Source organism: Polypterus senegalus, chromosome 1 (assembly GCF_016835505.1).
Source record: "Polypterus senegalus isolate Bchr_013 chromosome 1, ASM1683550v1, whole genome shotgun sequence".
Classification (NCBI taxonomy): domain Eukaryota; kingdom Metazoa; phylum Chordata; class Cladistia; order Polypteriformes; family Polypteridae; genus Polypterus; species Polypterus senegalus.
In genome coordinates, this window is record NC_053154.1 from 202,611,245 (window position 1) to 202,629,506 (window position 18,262).

At 36.8% G+C, this 18,262-nt stretch overlaps 1 protein-coding gene across 2 annotated transcripts in view; it reads left to right on the top strand.

Annotated features, from left to right (window-relative positions):
* The window catches only part of setdb1a (SET domain bifurcated histone lysine methyltransferase 1a), a 171,125-nt gene that overhangs the window by 120,141 nt on the left and 32,722 nt on the right, over positions 1 to 18,262 (top strand). For both annotated transcript variants that reach the window (XM_039767415.1, XM_039767422.1), the window contains exons 11-12: positions 8,127 to 8,328; positions 8,808 to 8,969. In XM_039767415.1, coding sequence (XP_039623349.1) covers positions 8,127 to 8,328; positions 8,808 to 8,969 — 364 coding nt within the window. The remainder of the gene's footprint in view (positions 1 to 8,126; positions 8,329 to 8,807; positions 8,970 to 18,262) is intronic.

Here is an 18,262-nt window from a genome sequence, read left to right on the forward strand (position 1 = left end):
CTGACTCACTCACTCACTCACTCACTCACTCACTCACTGACTCATCACTAATTCTCCAACTTCCCGTGTGGGTGGAAGGCTGAAATTTGGCAGGTTGATTCCTTACAGCTTCCTTACAAAAGTTGGACAGGTTTTATATCGAAATTCTACGCGTAATGGTCATAACTGGAAGCAGTTTTCTCCATTTACTGTAATGGAGATGAGCTTCAACGCCGGGGCGGAGTTTAGTGTGACATCATCACGCCTCCCCGTAATCACGCAGTACATAGAAAACCAGGAAGACCTCAAAAAGCGCTGAAGAAAACATGCATTATATAATTGAGAAGGCAGCGAAACAATAAGAAGCGAGTTCTGCTACTTCGGAAACAAAGCACGATGTAAACCTACACTTTAAATTAAGTTCATAGACAGGCTGCCGCTGGCGTTTGTAATTTAGTGCCTGCCCATATAAGGCCATCCGTCAGCGGCAATCCAATAGCAAACTGCCACGGGTAAATATTCACGGGTGAAGGACTGTGCTTATGGAGAGGAAGATGAGATGGTCAGGGTGGTGTTTGACACAAACTCAGCGAAACTGCCAGAGAAAGTTTTAAGTGCCAGGACTAAGGTAACATTAAATAAAGCTATGGACATAGCACGAGATGGCACCAGCACAGCTGGGAACCTTCGATGCAAGTACACCGAAGTGGCTCACGTGAACTGATGCAGTGCACAGATAAAAGCAACAGTTCCAAAGAGCTGAACAAAACCGAATTACACAATTGAAAAGGCAGCAAAAATATGAAGCGTCTGATAAGCATATTCATAAATGCAGCTACTGTGGAAACAAAGCACACGGTGGAAAAAGTCAATGTCCCGCTAAAGGAAGACAGTGTAAAAAAAAAAAACCCTGCATGCAGTTTGTCACATCACAGATAAAAAGGAAGACAAGCTGTTTATTGATGCAGTAAGGAACTAATCGATGAATGAAACCTCTTATCTTTACACGATTGACAAACACGGAATGTAACTTGAACACATCCTACAAATACGAGCCTGATTGAAAGAAATAATGATAATCAAATCCTTGATGACAGCAACATTCAATAACACTCACAAAACAATTACTGTATATTGACAATCATGTTACGTTATTTTTAAAATGTTCCCTTTTCTTTTCATAACTTCTACTTCTCCACTGCGATACGGGTATATATATATAAATGTATATCTATAGCCCGATCTACAATACATACTTTAGCATAGACAAGCGGTGGCGCAATTGTAGAGTCTTAAGCCTCTAACGCCGACATTGAGGTTCGATTCGAGAGGGATGTACTGACTATGTACGCGCTACCGATTCATTTTACCTTCCCATCTCCTTGGTTTGGGGCGTATGAAAAATATTAGGTTAACAGAATCATGTTACGCTATTTTTAAAATTTTCCCTTTCTTAGCACAAGCACAGTTGAGAAGCTTCGATGCATGTACTCCATAAGCGTTAAAAATAACGCATTTAATCACACTTTCAATTCCAAGCAAGCGGAACTTTTGTCAATGCATGATTTCCTGGTACATCCATTACACTGATGCACACATCACAGCTACAAAAATGTTAGAGTCGGAATAAAGCGCGTTCCTACGACTGATCATTTCGACTACCCGAGCGAAGCCTTGATAAAAGCATGGTTTTGTGCACACTGAAAAGCAAGCAAAATTAGATGCATTACAGAAAGCGGACTTTGTGGCTCTTACTGGGGATCATTGGACTTCCGTGACCGTTAGTAATTCTAAATACATCTAATTACAAAATGTTCAATGATCACACTGTTTTAGCCTAATGTACAAAATAATTTTGGCTAATGTTACTCAGAGTTTAAAGAGTAAGCTGGTCAAATTACCTTTTATGTTTCTGACTTATTTTTTAAGAAGAAAAACTGCACTTTATGGTGAAATTTTGGTTATTATTATTTAAAGACAATACTATTCTGAAAATGTACTTAAAGTACTTAAACTACCACTTTATTTTTAAGTCTGCCCAATTTTAACCAGGGATGATATTTTTGTTTCTGTTTTGAATTCAAATGCAGTTTAAAAGCTTTTTTTCAGAAATTAAAACAGCTTCAGTTTACAATATTCATGTCCATGTCTATTATTTGATTCTGTAAGCCCACTAAAACCGTTTTAAATAAAAAAAAACATTTGCGATTTGGGGCAAATTTACGTGTGCGATTACATACGATTAATCAAGATTAATTCTTACACAGCCTCTAATTAATTGGATTAATTTTTTTAATCGAGTCCCACCCCTAATATATATATGTAGATTTGTATATATATATGTGTATATACAGTATATATGTAGATATGTATATGTTGTATATACAGTATGTATATATGTGTGTGTGTATATATACAGTATGTGTATATATATATGTATATGTATATATGTATGTGTGTATATGTATATATATATAACTGTATATATATATGTGTATAGATGTGTATATATATATATATATATATATGTTTATATGTATATATATATATATGCCAGCAACACTCATGACAATTACAAAACAATTACATTGTCAATCATGTTACGTTATTATTAAAATGTTTCCTTTTCTTTTTACTTCTCGCTGCCAATCGCAGCTATTTTGCTATATATATATATATATATATATATATATATATATATATAAATAGATAGATATGACAACAACACTCATATCAATGACAAAACAATTACATTAACAATCATCTTACGTTATTTTTAAAATGTTTGCTTTTCTTTTCATAACTTCTTTAACACACTACTTCTCCGCTCTTGGCTTGGTATTCTACTAGTATATATATATATATATATATATATATATATATATACAGTATATATACACACAAAAGAAAAAAGTAATGTGTCATTAATTTAAACAATATGACATACCTGTAATTCAATCCAAAATCAAGCTGAAGTCTGCGGAGACTTCTGTACATTTGCATGCATTGGTGTGCTTTAAGGTCTCCTTAATTCCACAGAAATGGAAAAGGGCAGGTAAGAGCTGAGTGGTATTATTGTCTTCTAAAATTAATGTCTAGTACATTTACACTTTGTATAACTAAGTACTAGTTCTTGGGTGCCAATAATATTTTGCATTTTTTTTTTTACATTCCAGCTTAAGTTATAATTGAAGCTATTTAAGTAAGATTGTCATTATTGTTTTCTGCCTGCCTGTTTATTTATTTATTTTAAATGTGGTCAATTTTATAGTCTGAACCTGATACCATCCTGCTTCATGGTTCCTAGCAATAACATCTTCCTGCTAAGACAGTGTTTCCCAGCCTCGGTCCTGGGGGCACACTATGGCTGCAGGTTTTTGTTCCAACCAGATTCCTAATCAGTGACAACACCTGATAGCACTGATCTCATTTAATTAGATGGTATTATTTTTCTTTTATTCTACATTCAGAAAAGCACTGCAGCATGATTTCATATTTATAAGACATTTAGAAATATTTCTGCTTTTGCTATAGATTTAAATGCTTAACTCTCTTTTGTTGATTTCATTATATTTTGCCATTTCTCTGTGCAGTTTTTCCCCTTCGTTGTATCTTATTAATGACAATTAAAAATGAGCAGAGCAGACACCCTGGCAAACAACAGTGAGTAATCAAAGGCTGCAAGTACTTTAGCATCAGACCCACTAGTTAGTAAATAATGGATTAATTAACACTAGAATTACCAGAGCCTACGAAAAAACTCGTAAATCCGTCCCACCTTAAATCGCTTCATAAAATCCTTCACAGCTCTCCACCAGCGTCTTTTGTCATCTAAATGTGCTGATAAAATCATGCTATCCCCCCACCGACTTAGAACGTGCACAAACTTCTCCCAGCTCATGCCTTGATTGATTTTCTGGGAGTGAAGTGGAGTTTTAGAGTGGAAATAATAGATTCTTATTTGGAACACACGCATTTCATGTGTGTTCCGTTTCTACAGTAATCTGTGTAAACACATCTTTAAAACAGAAACTTTTTTCATATTCTAGTAGTAAATGACAAAATGTAGACATAAACTATATAATGTATGAAGCCTGAAGTGCAAATATCAAAGAAACACTTTCACAAAAGGTACAAATATAACAAGAACAAATGCGCTTTTATTCTATACAGGGAGTGCAGAATTATTAGGCAAAATGTATTTTTGAGGATTAATTTTAATATGGAACAAAAACAGTGCTATCAGTCAATCCAAAATGTTAATAAACCTGAAACCTGAATGTTTCACAACGGGATTGTGAGTGTGAACATCATCAGGGGAATACATATGTGCGCACAATTATTAGGCAACTATTAGTGTGCAGATTTATTATGCAACTAAAGGAAAAATGAAAATTTTCCCATCTCACTTGTTTATTTTCATCTGTTATAGTGAGAATAATAAACAAACACCTCAAAATTTACAAATAAACATCTCTGACATTTCAAAAAAAATAAATCAATCAATGAATGACCAATATTGCCACCCTTCTTTCCAATAACAGTCATAAGCCTTTCCATTCGTGGAGTCTGTCAGTTTCTTGATCTGTTGACGATCAGCTTTTTGTGGAGCAGTGACTACAGCCTCCCAGACACTCTTCAGAGAGGTGTATTGTTTTTCTCCCCCGTAAATCTAGCATTTAAGAAGTGCCCACAAGTTCTCGATAGGGTTTAGGTCAGATGAGGAAGGGGGCCATGTCATTATTCCTTCATCTTTAAGGCCTTTACTGGCTGGCCACGCAGTGGAGAACTTCGATGCAAGTGATGGAGCATTGGCCTGCATAAAATCATGGTCTTTTTCCTGTATCACTGTTTGAAGAAAGTGTCTTCGAAAAACTGGCAGTAGGTTTGGGAGTTGATTTTGAGTTCATCTTCAATGCAAAAAGGTCCAACTAGCTCATCTTTAAAAATACCAGCTCATACCAGTACCCCATCTCCACGTTGGAGTGGAGCTCTGTGCCCATTACTGATCCACAGGTCCATCCATCTGGTCCATCAAGAGTCACTCTCATCTCATCGGTCCATAAAACCTTTGAAAAAATCTGTCTTCAGATATTTCTTGGCCCAGTTTTGACGCTTCAACTTATGTTTCTTGTTCAGTGGTGGTTGGGTTTCAGCCCTCCTTACCTTGGCCATGTCTTTGAGCACTGAACACCTTGTACTTCTGGGCACTCCAGGTAGGTTGCAGCTCTGGAATATGAAAGTACTGGAGGATAATGGGTTCCTGGTAGCTTCACGTTTGATTCTTCTCAAATCTTTGGCAGCTAATTTGCGTCTTTTATTCTCAACACGTTTCTTGCGACCCTGTTGACTATTTGCAACAAAATGTTTGATGGTTCTGTGATCACACACCAATATCTTAGCAATTCCAAAAGTGCTGCATCCCTCTGAAAGACTTTTTACAATTTTTGACTTTTCAGAGTCAGTTAAATCTCTTTTTTGGCCCATTTTGCCCGAGGAAAACTAGCTGCCTAATAATTCTGCACACCTTGATATAGGGTGTTGATCTCCTTAGGCCACACCCTCCCTCATTACACAAATACACATCACCTGACGTGCTTAAATCCAATAAGCATTCAAGTTAATACAGCTTGGAGTTGTAATATACGCATTAAAAATGATGATATGGTCAAAATACTCACTTGCCTAATAATTGTGCACACAGTGTACATGTATACATATCTACATATACACATATCTACACATACACATCTATATATATATATATATATATATATATATATTCATATATATACACATATCAACATATATATACACACATACATACTGTACATACATACTTACATACACACACACGTATATACAGATGTACATATATATGTACATATATACACATATATATATATATATATAGCAAAATCCCTGCTTTGAAATTGAAAAAAAAAATTTCGGGAAAATATACCAGTAACTATCTGTTAAGGATCTCTTTGTATACCACGTTGTCAGTTCAGCACTCTGGTTGTAATTTGACCAAGCTACGCACTGAGCTTACTTTTGAGAATGCAATGTACAGTTGTCCAGGAGAAAAGCAGTGTTGCCTCAAATCAATGGCAACCTTTTGTAGGGTCTGTCCCTGAGACTTATTAATTGTCATCGCGAAGCAGAGCCTTACTGGAAATTTGAGGCATTTGAATTGAAATGGGAGATCAGAGGGTATAACGGTGATGCGAGGAATACATTCAGAGTGTGGCGCTCTGCTGTTTATTTGTGTAGCTGCCTTCACACAGCTTCTCCGCTGCTTTATAAACGAACGGCATATAAGGCCGTTGTTTTTCCTTGCTTCGCGGTTCTGTACTGTTTTATTGTTCATTTATTACGATTGCTATAGTTATTGTGTAGCTATTTGAGACTTACTTTACTGTTCAGGTACCCATTTCCTTTATTTAATCCGCGGTTTATACGCTATTTTTTGTTAGTTTATTACGATTATAGATATTTATTGATTCCCTTCTTTAACTGACTGCCTGCTTATATGAGGCGCTCCGCTGGTTTTTTGTGAAGCAGCCTTTACACAGCTTCTCCGCTGTTTTATAAATGAACGACATATAAAGCCATCCTTTTCCCTTGCTTCGTCAAGGAAGCCGCCTTTTTATTTAATCCACTGGATCTCCGCTGTTTTATTTTTCATTTATTACGATTGTTATAGTTCTCTTTATATAGCACGTTGTCAGTTCAGCACTCCGGTTGTAATATGACGAAGCTGCGCCACTTCACTCTTGAGAATGCAACGTATAGTTGTCCAGGAGAAAAGCAATCTTGCCTAAAATCAATGGCAACCTTTTGTAGGGTCTGTCCCTGAGACTTATTACTTGTCATCGCGAAGCAGAGCCTTACTGGAAATTGGAGGCATCTGAAATGAAATTGGAGATCAGTGGAGATCACATGTCTGTTTCTCTGCCTCTCTCTGTCTAAGCTAGTATTCTTCTCTTTTTAAGATTATTTTAGCTTTACTTTTTATTTTTGTTTTTTTATTTAGTTTTTTTTTTTTATTACCAATTTCTAATTTTAGGTTTGATTTTATTTTCTTTTTTTAGTTTGTATTTAGTTTTTGTTTTTCAACAATTAACTTTTAGTTTTTGTCACATTGTGTTAGCTTTATTTTACTTATCAGAAATGTCCACACAGACATAGGTTTGCAAGTATAAAAACACAATTTTCTTTAAATTGTGTGTCATTCATGTTGCACCTGTCAAATTAATATGTACAGTTTTGCTGTCTGTGACAGAACTCAATATTCTCTTCCAGTTCAAGACTATCTGTATAATCAAAAATGCAAAAATGTAATAAGTATGCTCTTATGTCATTTATTACTTTAACCTGCAACAAGATTAATAATTTTTTTTGGACATTCCTTCTGCAAGTGGTAAAATCAGTTCTCAGTTCACATGGTGTGAATATACAGTACAAACTCCACAGAAACACTGATCAGGTTAGCAATCAAAGTAGTAGTAGTAGTAATACAGTTAATTTATGTAATATTTAGTGCAATAGGAATAAAAGAAGAGGTGACATTAAGGATATAAACTAATGCTAAGCATTAAACACCAAATTATAGATAAGTATTTAAAAGTCAAGTTCTCAATTAGATTATGAAGCACGCAGGAAATAGCAGAAAGCGATTAATAAAATACCACAACTTGTGTACAATTACATGTTGCAGTCACCCACAGTGATAAGGAACAATGAACTGGATAAGAACAGATTTAGTTATCAGTTTTACAGCCAAATGCCAAACCATTCAATTGCTGATTGTTTATTGTTCAGTTCAGACCTAATAATCCCAGCCAGACCTCTGTGACTCTACAAACTAAACACTCATACAGAGATGGACACTACTCAACTTGTTTTTTTTTTTGCGACACGTGACAAGATCGCGGTTTTTTGGTTTTTTTTTTGGTACTGCTTCAACAACTTTTTTTATATTTTTCTGTAAATATTTTTGATCTATAAATAATAAAAAATGTACATATTGAAAATGTGGCTTTTCATTTTAATCTTGCCATATTTTTTGTAAATGATTGTTGTAAGTGAATATTATATTATTGGCATGATAAATGTAATTATATTTTAAATATTTATATTTTAAGGTGCCGTAAGGACCAAAGGTCCTGTTGTGCAGTATACCCAAGAACCAAGCAGTACCACTACCAGCACCCTGGCAAAACCAACGTCTACATCAACTCAAGCACAAGGGTCAGCAGCTGCATCAGTCTCAACCACAACAACTTCACAAGTTCAGAAAATCCTTCCTAAGACGGATTCTCCACAGCCTCAGCAGACAAGAACAGAGTATGTGTGACTTTTGTTTAATAATAAATATTGCATTTTGGTTTTTACATGATATATGCTTGTGGGGCATGTATTTTATTTAAGTTTTGTTTCTGTATTTAAGACACTATTAATGCAGGTTATTGTTATTGGGCAGTAACACCTTTTGTTTGGTCCCCACACTGGCTAAGTATGTTTTATGTACCGTTACAGTGTCCTTCATAATGTTTGGAACAAAGATACCTTTTCCTTTGATCTACCCCCCTGCTCTACAGTTTAAAATTATAAATCAAACATTTCAGATGTGGTTAAAGTTCACACTTTAATTTGAGGGTACTGTATTTGCAAACATTTACATTATTAGTACTCTTTTTAATTAATTTGTGCATATATTTATTTTTTTCTCATTTTTAAATTTACTTTTGTTTTAAAGTGAAAAGCTGTACTTTGTATTACATACCAATTGCATTATTTAAAAATTCATTTTTGCGTCTCTACAGTAGCCCTGACAGTCAGGTGTCATCACAGAGCCGCAACAAGCAGCAGGTAGCAAAGAAAAGTACCTCCTCCATTCCTCAACGGACATCCCCTTCATCATCAACAACTGTACCTGTAGAAAATCAAACAGTTACTCGGACACTTATTCCAACTTCGCATCCTAGGTAAGAGGCTTATAACAGTTAAGAAAGTACAAATTTGTAACTCTTTAAATTAGTGGCTAAGTTCAGTTTTATCTGTTTAATTATATCTTCATTGTTGAGGCAAGTGAAAAACCTTTTTATGTGATTTTCTTTTTTTAAGTCTTAACCATCTATATTTTTTAATGAGTGCTTCAAACTCAAATGAAGGTCTTATGAAAATGATGTTCGTACTGTTACAATTCTGTAAAGCTATTGAGACCTGTAAATATACTGTGTCTCATAATGCAAAACTCATGAAAATCATTTTACTGATTTGAGAAATGTTTTATGTTCAAGTTACCTGCACATCATGTTTGAGTTCACTGCAATTAAAAGTTACAGAAATATCAGGATCTCCTTTCATAGGTCTTAGATACAAATCGTTAATTCAGCCAAATTAGTCAAATACTGTTTCCTCCACTAATCTAAACGAACCATTCTGAACAAATCCATTTTTGCATTGTGGTGGTGTGCTTAATTAAAGGTCAAATACAATGTTTATTGTATTCAAATTTTGATTCGCCCCTTATTGTTAATAACCTGTTAAACAAAAAGTTCCAGCTATTGAGTTATGGAGGAATTAAGTAGTTTTTGACTCTTACTGTAAGTATACTACTGCCCCTTCACCAGTTGCATTTTTTTATCACTGCTACAACTACAACAGATTTTGGTTGTGCTTCTAACATATAACTTGTCAGATGCTCACAGTTTTTTATTTTCCAATGGGTATTGATATTTTACATTTCACTTTCTATAAAACTGTGGTGTAGCGGGTCCACAGCGCACGACAAAAGGGCCACTTTTAAATAAATAATCACCGTGCTCGTGGCTTAGCGAGGGGGCGTGGTAGTGTGGCTGAAGTGGTTCTTGGGGTGATTCGTGGTGTTGGCATTTCTCACTTAAGTGCACAGGTGAGAAACTGTCCACATCCGTGATTGTTCCTGGGGCCGTTGATTTGCCACAGCTGCTATGCCCTCTTGATAAATAGAAGCATTAGTCAGCTAAGGGAAAAAGAAAGAAACGAACGGGAGGTTGTAGGAGAAGGCAGGAAGCAGTGGGGAGAGAGAGATAGAGAGAAAGTCGGTGCGGGAAAACGAGCGAGTGCAGGCTTGCGGCAGCTGAGCAGGGAGCTTGTGTGTTAGGCCGACACCCGAGGAGTAGCAGTAGTGGTCACTCCCGCAGAGTTTATTATGAAGGGCGGGAGTGACCGGAAGGCAGGTGACTGGCCGCGTATGGCCGAGAAGGCTGCGGAAGTCAAGACTTGGGACATGGTGTCCCCAGTGTGAAAGCCCTGGTCATTGGGGAATCCCAGGTCGATGTTCGGTGGTGCCTACCAGAGCCAGGGATCGGAGAGATGAACGACCAACAGCAGCGTGAAGGGAAGGCCAGCTGCAGGAAGGGCGACTCCCCTGTTGAGAAGCCCAGACAGGGGAAACAGGGGAGCCGCCAGGTAAAAAGGCACTAGGCTACTTATTGTTTTTTTAAAAGAATGCTTCTTGCTGTATTTTAACCTCGTTGTATTTAAGAAGACTTTTTCTATTGATTTTTACCTCCACGTTTCACAACTGTTTTTATGGATTATTTATTTATTAAAGATGTTTTTGAATGCACTGCACTTTATTTTGAAAACTTTGTTTTTGTTGTTGTTTTAAATAAAAGCACTTGACACTTTTGCACCATCCCCTTGCTATGTTGTTGCTTCACTGCTAAGCTCATCTGTGACATAACCGACAGTGGCGGGTTCAAGGGCTCTCAGACAGATGATGGGAGCATGCAACGAACCCGCATCGTCACAAAAACGTGTTAATGACTTATCTGAACAACTCTGGCCACTGTAGAGAAAACCACCACTAGGTTCACTCACAGCACATTCTTGAACACTATTGCCATGAGCTGATCTGAGTTACCCAGTCAGAAATAACCTTCCAACCATCTTTACACATAGTGAACAAAGTTGGTATGTACATAAAAAACATGTGACAGTCAGTAAGATGGATACTTTGAAATTTGTTTCAAAATTACAGACTTTACTGCCTTGTCAGTTACTAATAAGTTCCAAAAGTGTATGTAGCTTTTTTTTTGTATTTTTTCTTTTTTTACCTGGAACAGGTTTTCTCTATTATGTGGATGGCCTTCATGCTGCTTAGCTATAAGAATTTTACTTTAGTGTCTTCAATCTAATCTAATACTGTCAACTGTGACTTTTATGTTCAATTATTTTAAGCAGTTTGCTAGTTTAAAAATATGTTTTTATAAATTTGAAGAAGTGTTCTTGTATGCAGATAACTGCACAATTTTTGGGGAATTGAGTTTGCACTGCAGCTTTGTTTTAGAGCTGTGGAAGGCAGTACCAATTTTGACCAGTATCTATTCTATAAAGTGTGGTGCTGCTGTACTGGTAACTTTTGTTGTGTTCTCTATTGAATATTTATCTCTGAAACATAAAGACACTACACAATTGATTTAAAGCGGGGGCTTTTGCAGAGCAGACTCAGTTCTTTTCCAGTAAACTGGACTCTCATATCTCTATATACTGAGACACAACCACTTGCGAAGCTGAGGAGAACTGTTTGATCTCTGCATCATTTACTAAAACATTTTGCACTCTGAAAATAATTGCATGCAGTCTCACTTTCATTGTCCAATCAAAACCCTTGAAAAAATAATGAAGTAGAGTCTTTTCTCTCTATTATAAAAAAAACTTGGGACGAGCCTGCAACGAGACGTGATCTTTTGAAGACAGATCTTTGAGAGACAGAGACAGAGAAACACCACTTTCCACGAGACGAGCAAGTCACATCATACTTACAACTTTTGGAAGCAAGTCCCATGATACACATGCAGAGCAGGTTAGAGATAATGGAAGTAGGAAAATTCGATAGTCTCAAAAAAATGAGAGTAAAGCTAACATTAGCACAAACAAACGGAAAATATTAATCGGTGTAATAACGGAACTAGCGAAAAGAGATCGAATAGTGTTTGAGGATGTTTGAGGGAGAAGAGAGACAAGGCAGTGACTTTAAAATGTTTGAAGCGCCACATAAAATACAGATCACGCTGCACAGGAGCAGCGGCCAGTCAGCAGCTGATAGAGCAAAGAGAAGGAAAAAAAAAAAAAACAAACTGTTATTTGATTCACATTGCATCACTGTTAAAGAGGGGTTTTGGAGGTGCGACTGCATCTCCTTGGGGTGAATTCAGCCCCCCTCTTCACAACGGCACACAGCGCTGCCGGGGGAGGTGTAGGCGAGCGAAGTGCAGAGCACGCAGCATGGCAGAAGCAGCAAGCCAGCAGCTGATTGAGCAAAGAGGAGGTCTGAAAAAAAGAAAAAAGGAATTTGTTTCTCATTATATCACTATTTAACAGGTGTTTCGGAGAAGCAGCCGCATCTCCTTTGGGTGCATTCTTCACAATGGCACATAGCACTTTGCGCATGGGGGGGGGTAAAGGGGTGTTGACAAGCGAAGTGAGCAGGGGGCAAAGCCCCCTAGTCTAAATAAAAAATAAGATCACGTATCTTAAAATAGTCTTTTTATTCCTGAGCTTTCAACACCTTCCAGGTGTGATCATCAGAGGAAAATAATTAGACGAAGAGGAAGCAAAGGCAATAGCCAAACTGGTTATGCAGCGATTTGAAAGTGTGACTGTAACTCAGTTCAGGCCTCAACTGTGGATCTGCTACATCGATGAAACATCTGTCATATTAAAACGTGACCAGCTGAATGAATTCCACAACCACATTAACTCAGTATTCCCTGTAGTTCAGTTCGCCATGGAAAGAGAAATGAATGGACACATTAACTTCGTGGACATCTCCATTGAAAAAGGTAACAAAGCCATTTTGATTGCAAGTGTTTATTGCAAATAATGTTATGCAGACAAAATATTACACTTTGGTAGCAGTCACCCCTTTTCGCATAAACAGTGTTATGTTCAGGCATTGTTCAAAAGGATATACACCCACTGTAATGCAAAGGATATTAAAAAGAATGAAAGACGTTATCTATTCCATCTGTTTACATCAGTCAGCTACTCCAAGACATTTATCAAAAAATGTTTACAAAGATGACGCCGCAGACCTCAGCAGTTGGCACCAACCCGACCACCTATTCCACCAGGTACAGTCTCCCATATTGCCATGGCTTATCAGAAACTACAGAGTGATCCTCTCCAGATTAGACATTAAAGTAGCTCACAAACCAAGCAACAATCGGTGTACAATTCTTTTTAATGCCAAAAGCAAGAAATCAACAGCAGAGAAATAAAATCACAGTATACAGTACTTAACTATGCTTAATAATATTGTTTTCTTGCAGCTTTTTCCAGAGTGTTGAAAAGCACAGTCTACCCTTTTTGTTAGTTAAACCCCCCTTTTATACAGCATATCTTAATACAGTGATCCCTCGCTATATCACGCTTCGACTTTCGCAGCTTCACTCTATCGCGATTTTTTTCTCATACACGCTTACGTCACTACGCATGGGCTTTCTGAGAACTTTTATCTAAGCCCTACGATGGCTACTAAACGTGCTGCTTTTTCTAAGCCTTCTGACAATAAAACTAAGTGCCGGAGGAAGATGCTTACTATCCAGGAGAAGTTGAAACTCTTGGATATGATTAAAGATGGCAATACCCTACAAAAGCCTCCTCACACACATGAAAAGACAGTCTAGCAACTGCCTATCAAGATGTTCTTCAGCCGCGCATCCAGACACCCACTGCCTACTCCTAGTACTCCTTCAGCGGAAGAAGACAATAACGCACCTGCTGAAGATATTGCACCACCTCTGAAGACTCTCCTACTGAGGTCGTACCTTCATAGGTTAGTGGTTGTGTGTAAGAACTGTGTGTGTTTATGTGCAATTAAATGTACAGTACAATAATCTACTAAATATAAGCATTCGGGATTGTCCTTCCGTCCCGTGAGTGCAAAGCGTAGCGGTATTCCGCTTATTACAGACTTACTACTTGCGGCTTGAGGTACCTCACCACGTAGAAATATCAGGGGAGATGGTGCTTGCTTATTCTCATCTATAGCTTATTTAGTGCATGAAACTCCGTCTTTAGCGGTACAGATTCGGGCTGACATTGTACAAAATTTGGACAGGCACTTGAAGGGATAAAAAAAAAAAACGGGAGATGTTATGAATGGGCACTTTGATGTTCTCATTCCCTACACTTACATGCCTGATGTACACATGGAGCGCACAAAAATTGAGGATAAAAGTTGGTCGCGTTAAAGGCGAGTGCGCCTAGTAATATGATATTTGTAACGTCTAATATGTCTTATTTTCTCTTATTTTGTCTAATATATTGGGTAATACGAGTGTAATGGTGACTATTGGGTGTTATTTCATGTCTAGAGGGCTCTAATAATGTTAAAAAACTTATTTAGAAGGTCGTAAACAGGTTTTCTATACTCTAACTGTGAAAATATTCAATTTATAAATAAAGAATCCTACTTTGCGAAAATTCATTTATCACGGTAGAGTCTGGAATGGATTAACCGTGATAAACGAGGGTTCACTGTATAGATGCTCATCACCATCTATATTGCTATCCTAGATAATATGTCTTTTTTTTTTTTACTTTAAATTTAAACTTACTAAAAGAACTTTCTTCCATTTGAGTATGGCCAGTACTTTATACTAAATCCAGAAACGTTTCATTGGACCCAATCATATTCATATTTAAGTTTAAATTCAAAACATGTATATTTATGTACACCTTTGTCAATTGCCTCATCATTTCAAACAACACTGCATATTTTCACACATTGTCTTTAACCTAACATATTCCTAAACTCACTTAAATTCCTTCAAATGCACTTCAGTCACAGGTATCTCTTTCACATACTATAAAACATATTCAAAGGTCACTTAAACTTCTTTTAACGCACTTAAACTTACTCAACTTTTATTATTGTTTAGCATCTGCTGTTTAAAGCATTTACACAATCCTTTCCTCTCATTGCTGACATTTATTTAACTTCACGCAGAGAATATGCAAGTTTGAATCTTCAACTCCTGTTGCTGGGCACTTTACCAACTACTGCACCACCATATCTTTCTTCAGTCACCAAAAAGCTTATGGAAAGCATTGGTGATTGGCCTCGTCCGTTTCGAGAGGTGGACATCTGAGATGGAAATCAGTTAGCTGCGGTGTTGTTTTTCCTTTTTTTTTTTTTTCCAAATAAATAAATAAAATGAAAAAAAAAAGCAAGGTAATCCTGTATTTACTCAACCCGAGGGGCTTTATTATAGCACTAGCAAAATACCTGCGCTTCGCAGCATAGAAGTAGTGTGTTAAAGAAGTTATGAAAAAGAAAAGGAAACATTTTAAAAATAACATAACATGATTGTCAATGTAACTGTGTTGTCATTGTCATGAGTGTTGCTGGCATATTATATATATGTGTGTGTGTGTGTGTGTGTATATATATATATATATATATATACACATCACACACATATATATATATACATAGACATATATATATATACACACACATATATATATATATATATATATATATATATACATATACATATCTAGATATATACTGTATATGTACATATATATACAAATCTACATATATATATCTACATATATATATTGGGGTGGGACTCGATTAAAAAAATTAATCTAATTAATTAGAGGCTGTGTAATAATTAATCTTGATTAATCGTATGTAATCACACATGAAAATTTGCCCCAAATCGCTAATTTTTTTTTTTAATTTAAAAGGGTTTTAGTGGGCGACAGAATCAAATAATAGACATGGACATGAATATTGTAAACTCAAGCTCTTTTAATTTCTGAAATAAAAAATGCTTTTAAACTGCATTTTAATTCAAAACAGAAACAAAAATATCATCCCTGGATAAAATTGGGCAGACTTAAAAATAAAGTGATATTTTAATTACTTTAAGTACATTTTCAGAATGGTATTGTCTTTAAATAATAATAACCAAAATTTCAACATAAAGTGCAGTTTTTCTTCTTAAAAAAATAAGTCAGAAACATAAAAGGTAATTTTACCAGCTTAATCTTTAAACTCTGAGTAACCTTAGCCAAAATTATTTTGTACATTAGGCTAAAACATTGTGATCATTGAACATTTTGTAATTACAGTAATCCCTCCTCGATCGCGGGGGTTGCGTTCCAGAACCCCCCGCGATAGACGAAAATCCGCGAAGTAGAAACCATATGTTTGTGTAGTTATTTTTATATATTTTAAGCCCTTATAAACTCTCCCACACTGTTAACATTATTAGAGCCCTCTAGACATGAAATAACACCCTTTAGTCAAAAGTTTAAACTGTCCTCCATGACAAGACAGAGTTCTTTCTCACAATTAAAAGAATGAAAATCATCTTCTCTTCAGGAGCAGAGAATTTCAGAGGGAGAGAGAGCTCGCTCGCAAAGAAAAAGCAAACAATCAAAAATCAATACTTGTGCTTTTAAGTTTGCCGCGGCATTTTTATAGGAGCGTCAGTATCTTCTAAGCAAACAGCCCCTCTGCTCACATCTCCTCCGTCAGGCGCAGAGAACGTTAGAGAGAGCGAGATTAAAGCAACAATCAAAAAATCAATACGTGTGCTTTTGTGCTTTTAAATATGCCGAGCACCGCAATAAATCGGCATTTTTTAGAGGAGCGTCAGTATCTTTTAAGCAAACAGCACCTCTGCTCACAGCCCCTCCGTCAGGCGCAGAGAATGTCAGAGAGGGTGAGAGAGAGGCAGAGACAAGCAAACAATCAAGCTCCGCGAGGGATGCATATCTTATAGCATTGAGGAGTTTTAGTTAATATGTAATACATGCTCTAATTGGGTAGCTTCTAAGCCATCCGCCAATAGCGTCCCTTGTATGAAATCAACAGGGCAAACAAACTGAGGAAGCGTGTAGCATAAATTAAAAGACCCATTGTCCGCAGAAATCCGCGACCAGTGAAAAATCTGTGATATATATTTAGATATGCTTACATTTAAAATCCGCGATAGAGTGAAACCGCGAAAGTCAAAGCGCGATATAGCGAGGGATTACTGTAGATGTAATTAGAATTACTAACGGTCACGGAAGTCCAATGATCCCCAGTAAAAGCCACAAAGTCCGCTTTCTGTAATGCATCTAATTTTTCTTGCTTTTCAGTGTGCACAAAACCATGCTTTTATCAAGGCTTCCGTCAGGTAGTCTTTTGAAATGAAATTTTCCTCCGATCAGTCATAGGAATGCGCTTTATTCCGACTCTAACATTTTTGTAGCTCTGATGTGTGCATCAATGTAATCGAGGTACCAGGAAATCGTGCATTGACAAAAGTTCCCCTTTGCTTGGAATTGAAAGTGTGATTAAATGCGTTATTTTTTAGCATTATGGAGTACATGCATCGAAGCTTCTCAGCTGTGCTTGTGCTAAGAAAAGGAAACATTTTAAAAATAACGTAACATGATTCTGTGTTAACCGCATATTTTTTCATATGTCTCAAACCAAGGGGATGCGAGGGTAAAATGAATCGGGAAGCGCGCGTACATACTCAGTGCATCCCCTCTTGGGAATCGAACCTCGGATGTCGGCGCTAGAGGTGAAGCCTCTACAGTTGCGCCATGGCATGTGCTTTGTCTATTTGAGAGTATGTAGATCAGGGTATATATATATATATATATATATATATATATATATATATATATATATATACACATTAATAAAAGGCAAAGCCCTCACTTACTCACTCACTCACTCACTCACTCACTCACTGACTCATCACTAATTCTCCAACTTCCCGTGTAGGTAGAAGGCTGAAATTTGGCAGGCTCATTCCTTACAGCTTACTTACAAAAGTTGGGCAGGTTTCATTTCGAAATTCTACGCCTAATGGTCATAACTGGAAGGTATTTTTCTCCATTAACTGTAATGGAGTTGAGCTGGAATGCGTGGGGGCGGAGTTTCGTGTGACATCATCACGCCTCTCACGTAATCATGTGAACTGATTGTCAGCGCAGTGCGTAGAAAACCAGGAAGACCTCCAAAAGCGCTTAAGAAAACATGCATTATATAATTGAGAAGGCAGCGAAAAACAATAAGAAGCGAGCGAGTGACATATACTACCATATTCATGAGTGTTGCTGCCTCGGAAAGAAAGCAAGGTGTAAACCTAAACTTTAAATTAAGTTCATAGACAGGCTACCCTGGCGTTTCACATGCCCACAGGTAATGCGGGATACAAGTTTAATGAGAGGGCGAGGATATAGCGCGAGTTTTGATCACTTTGTAACT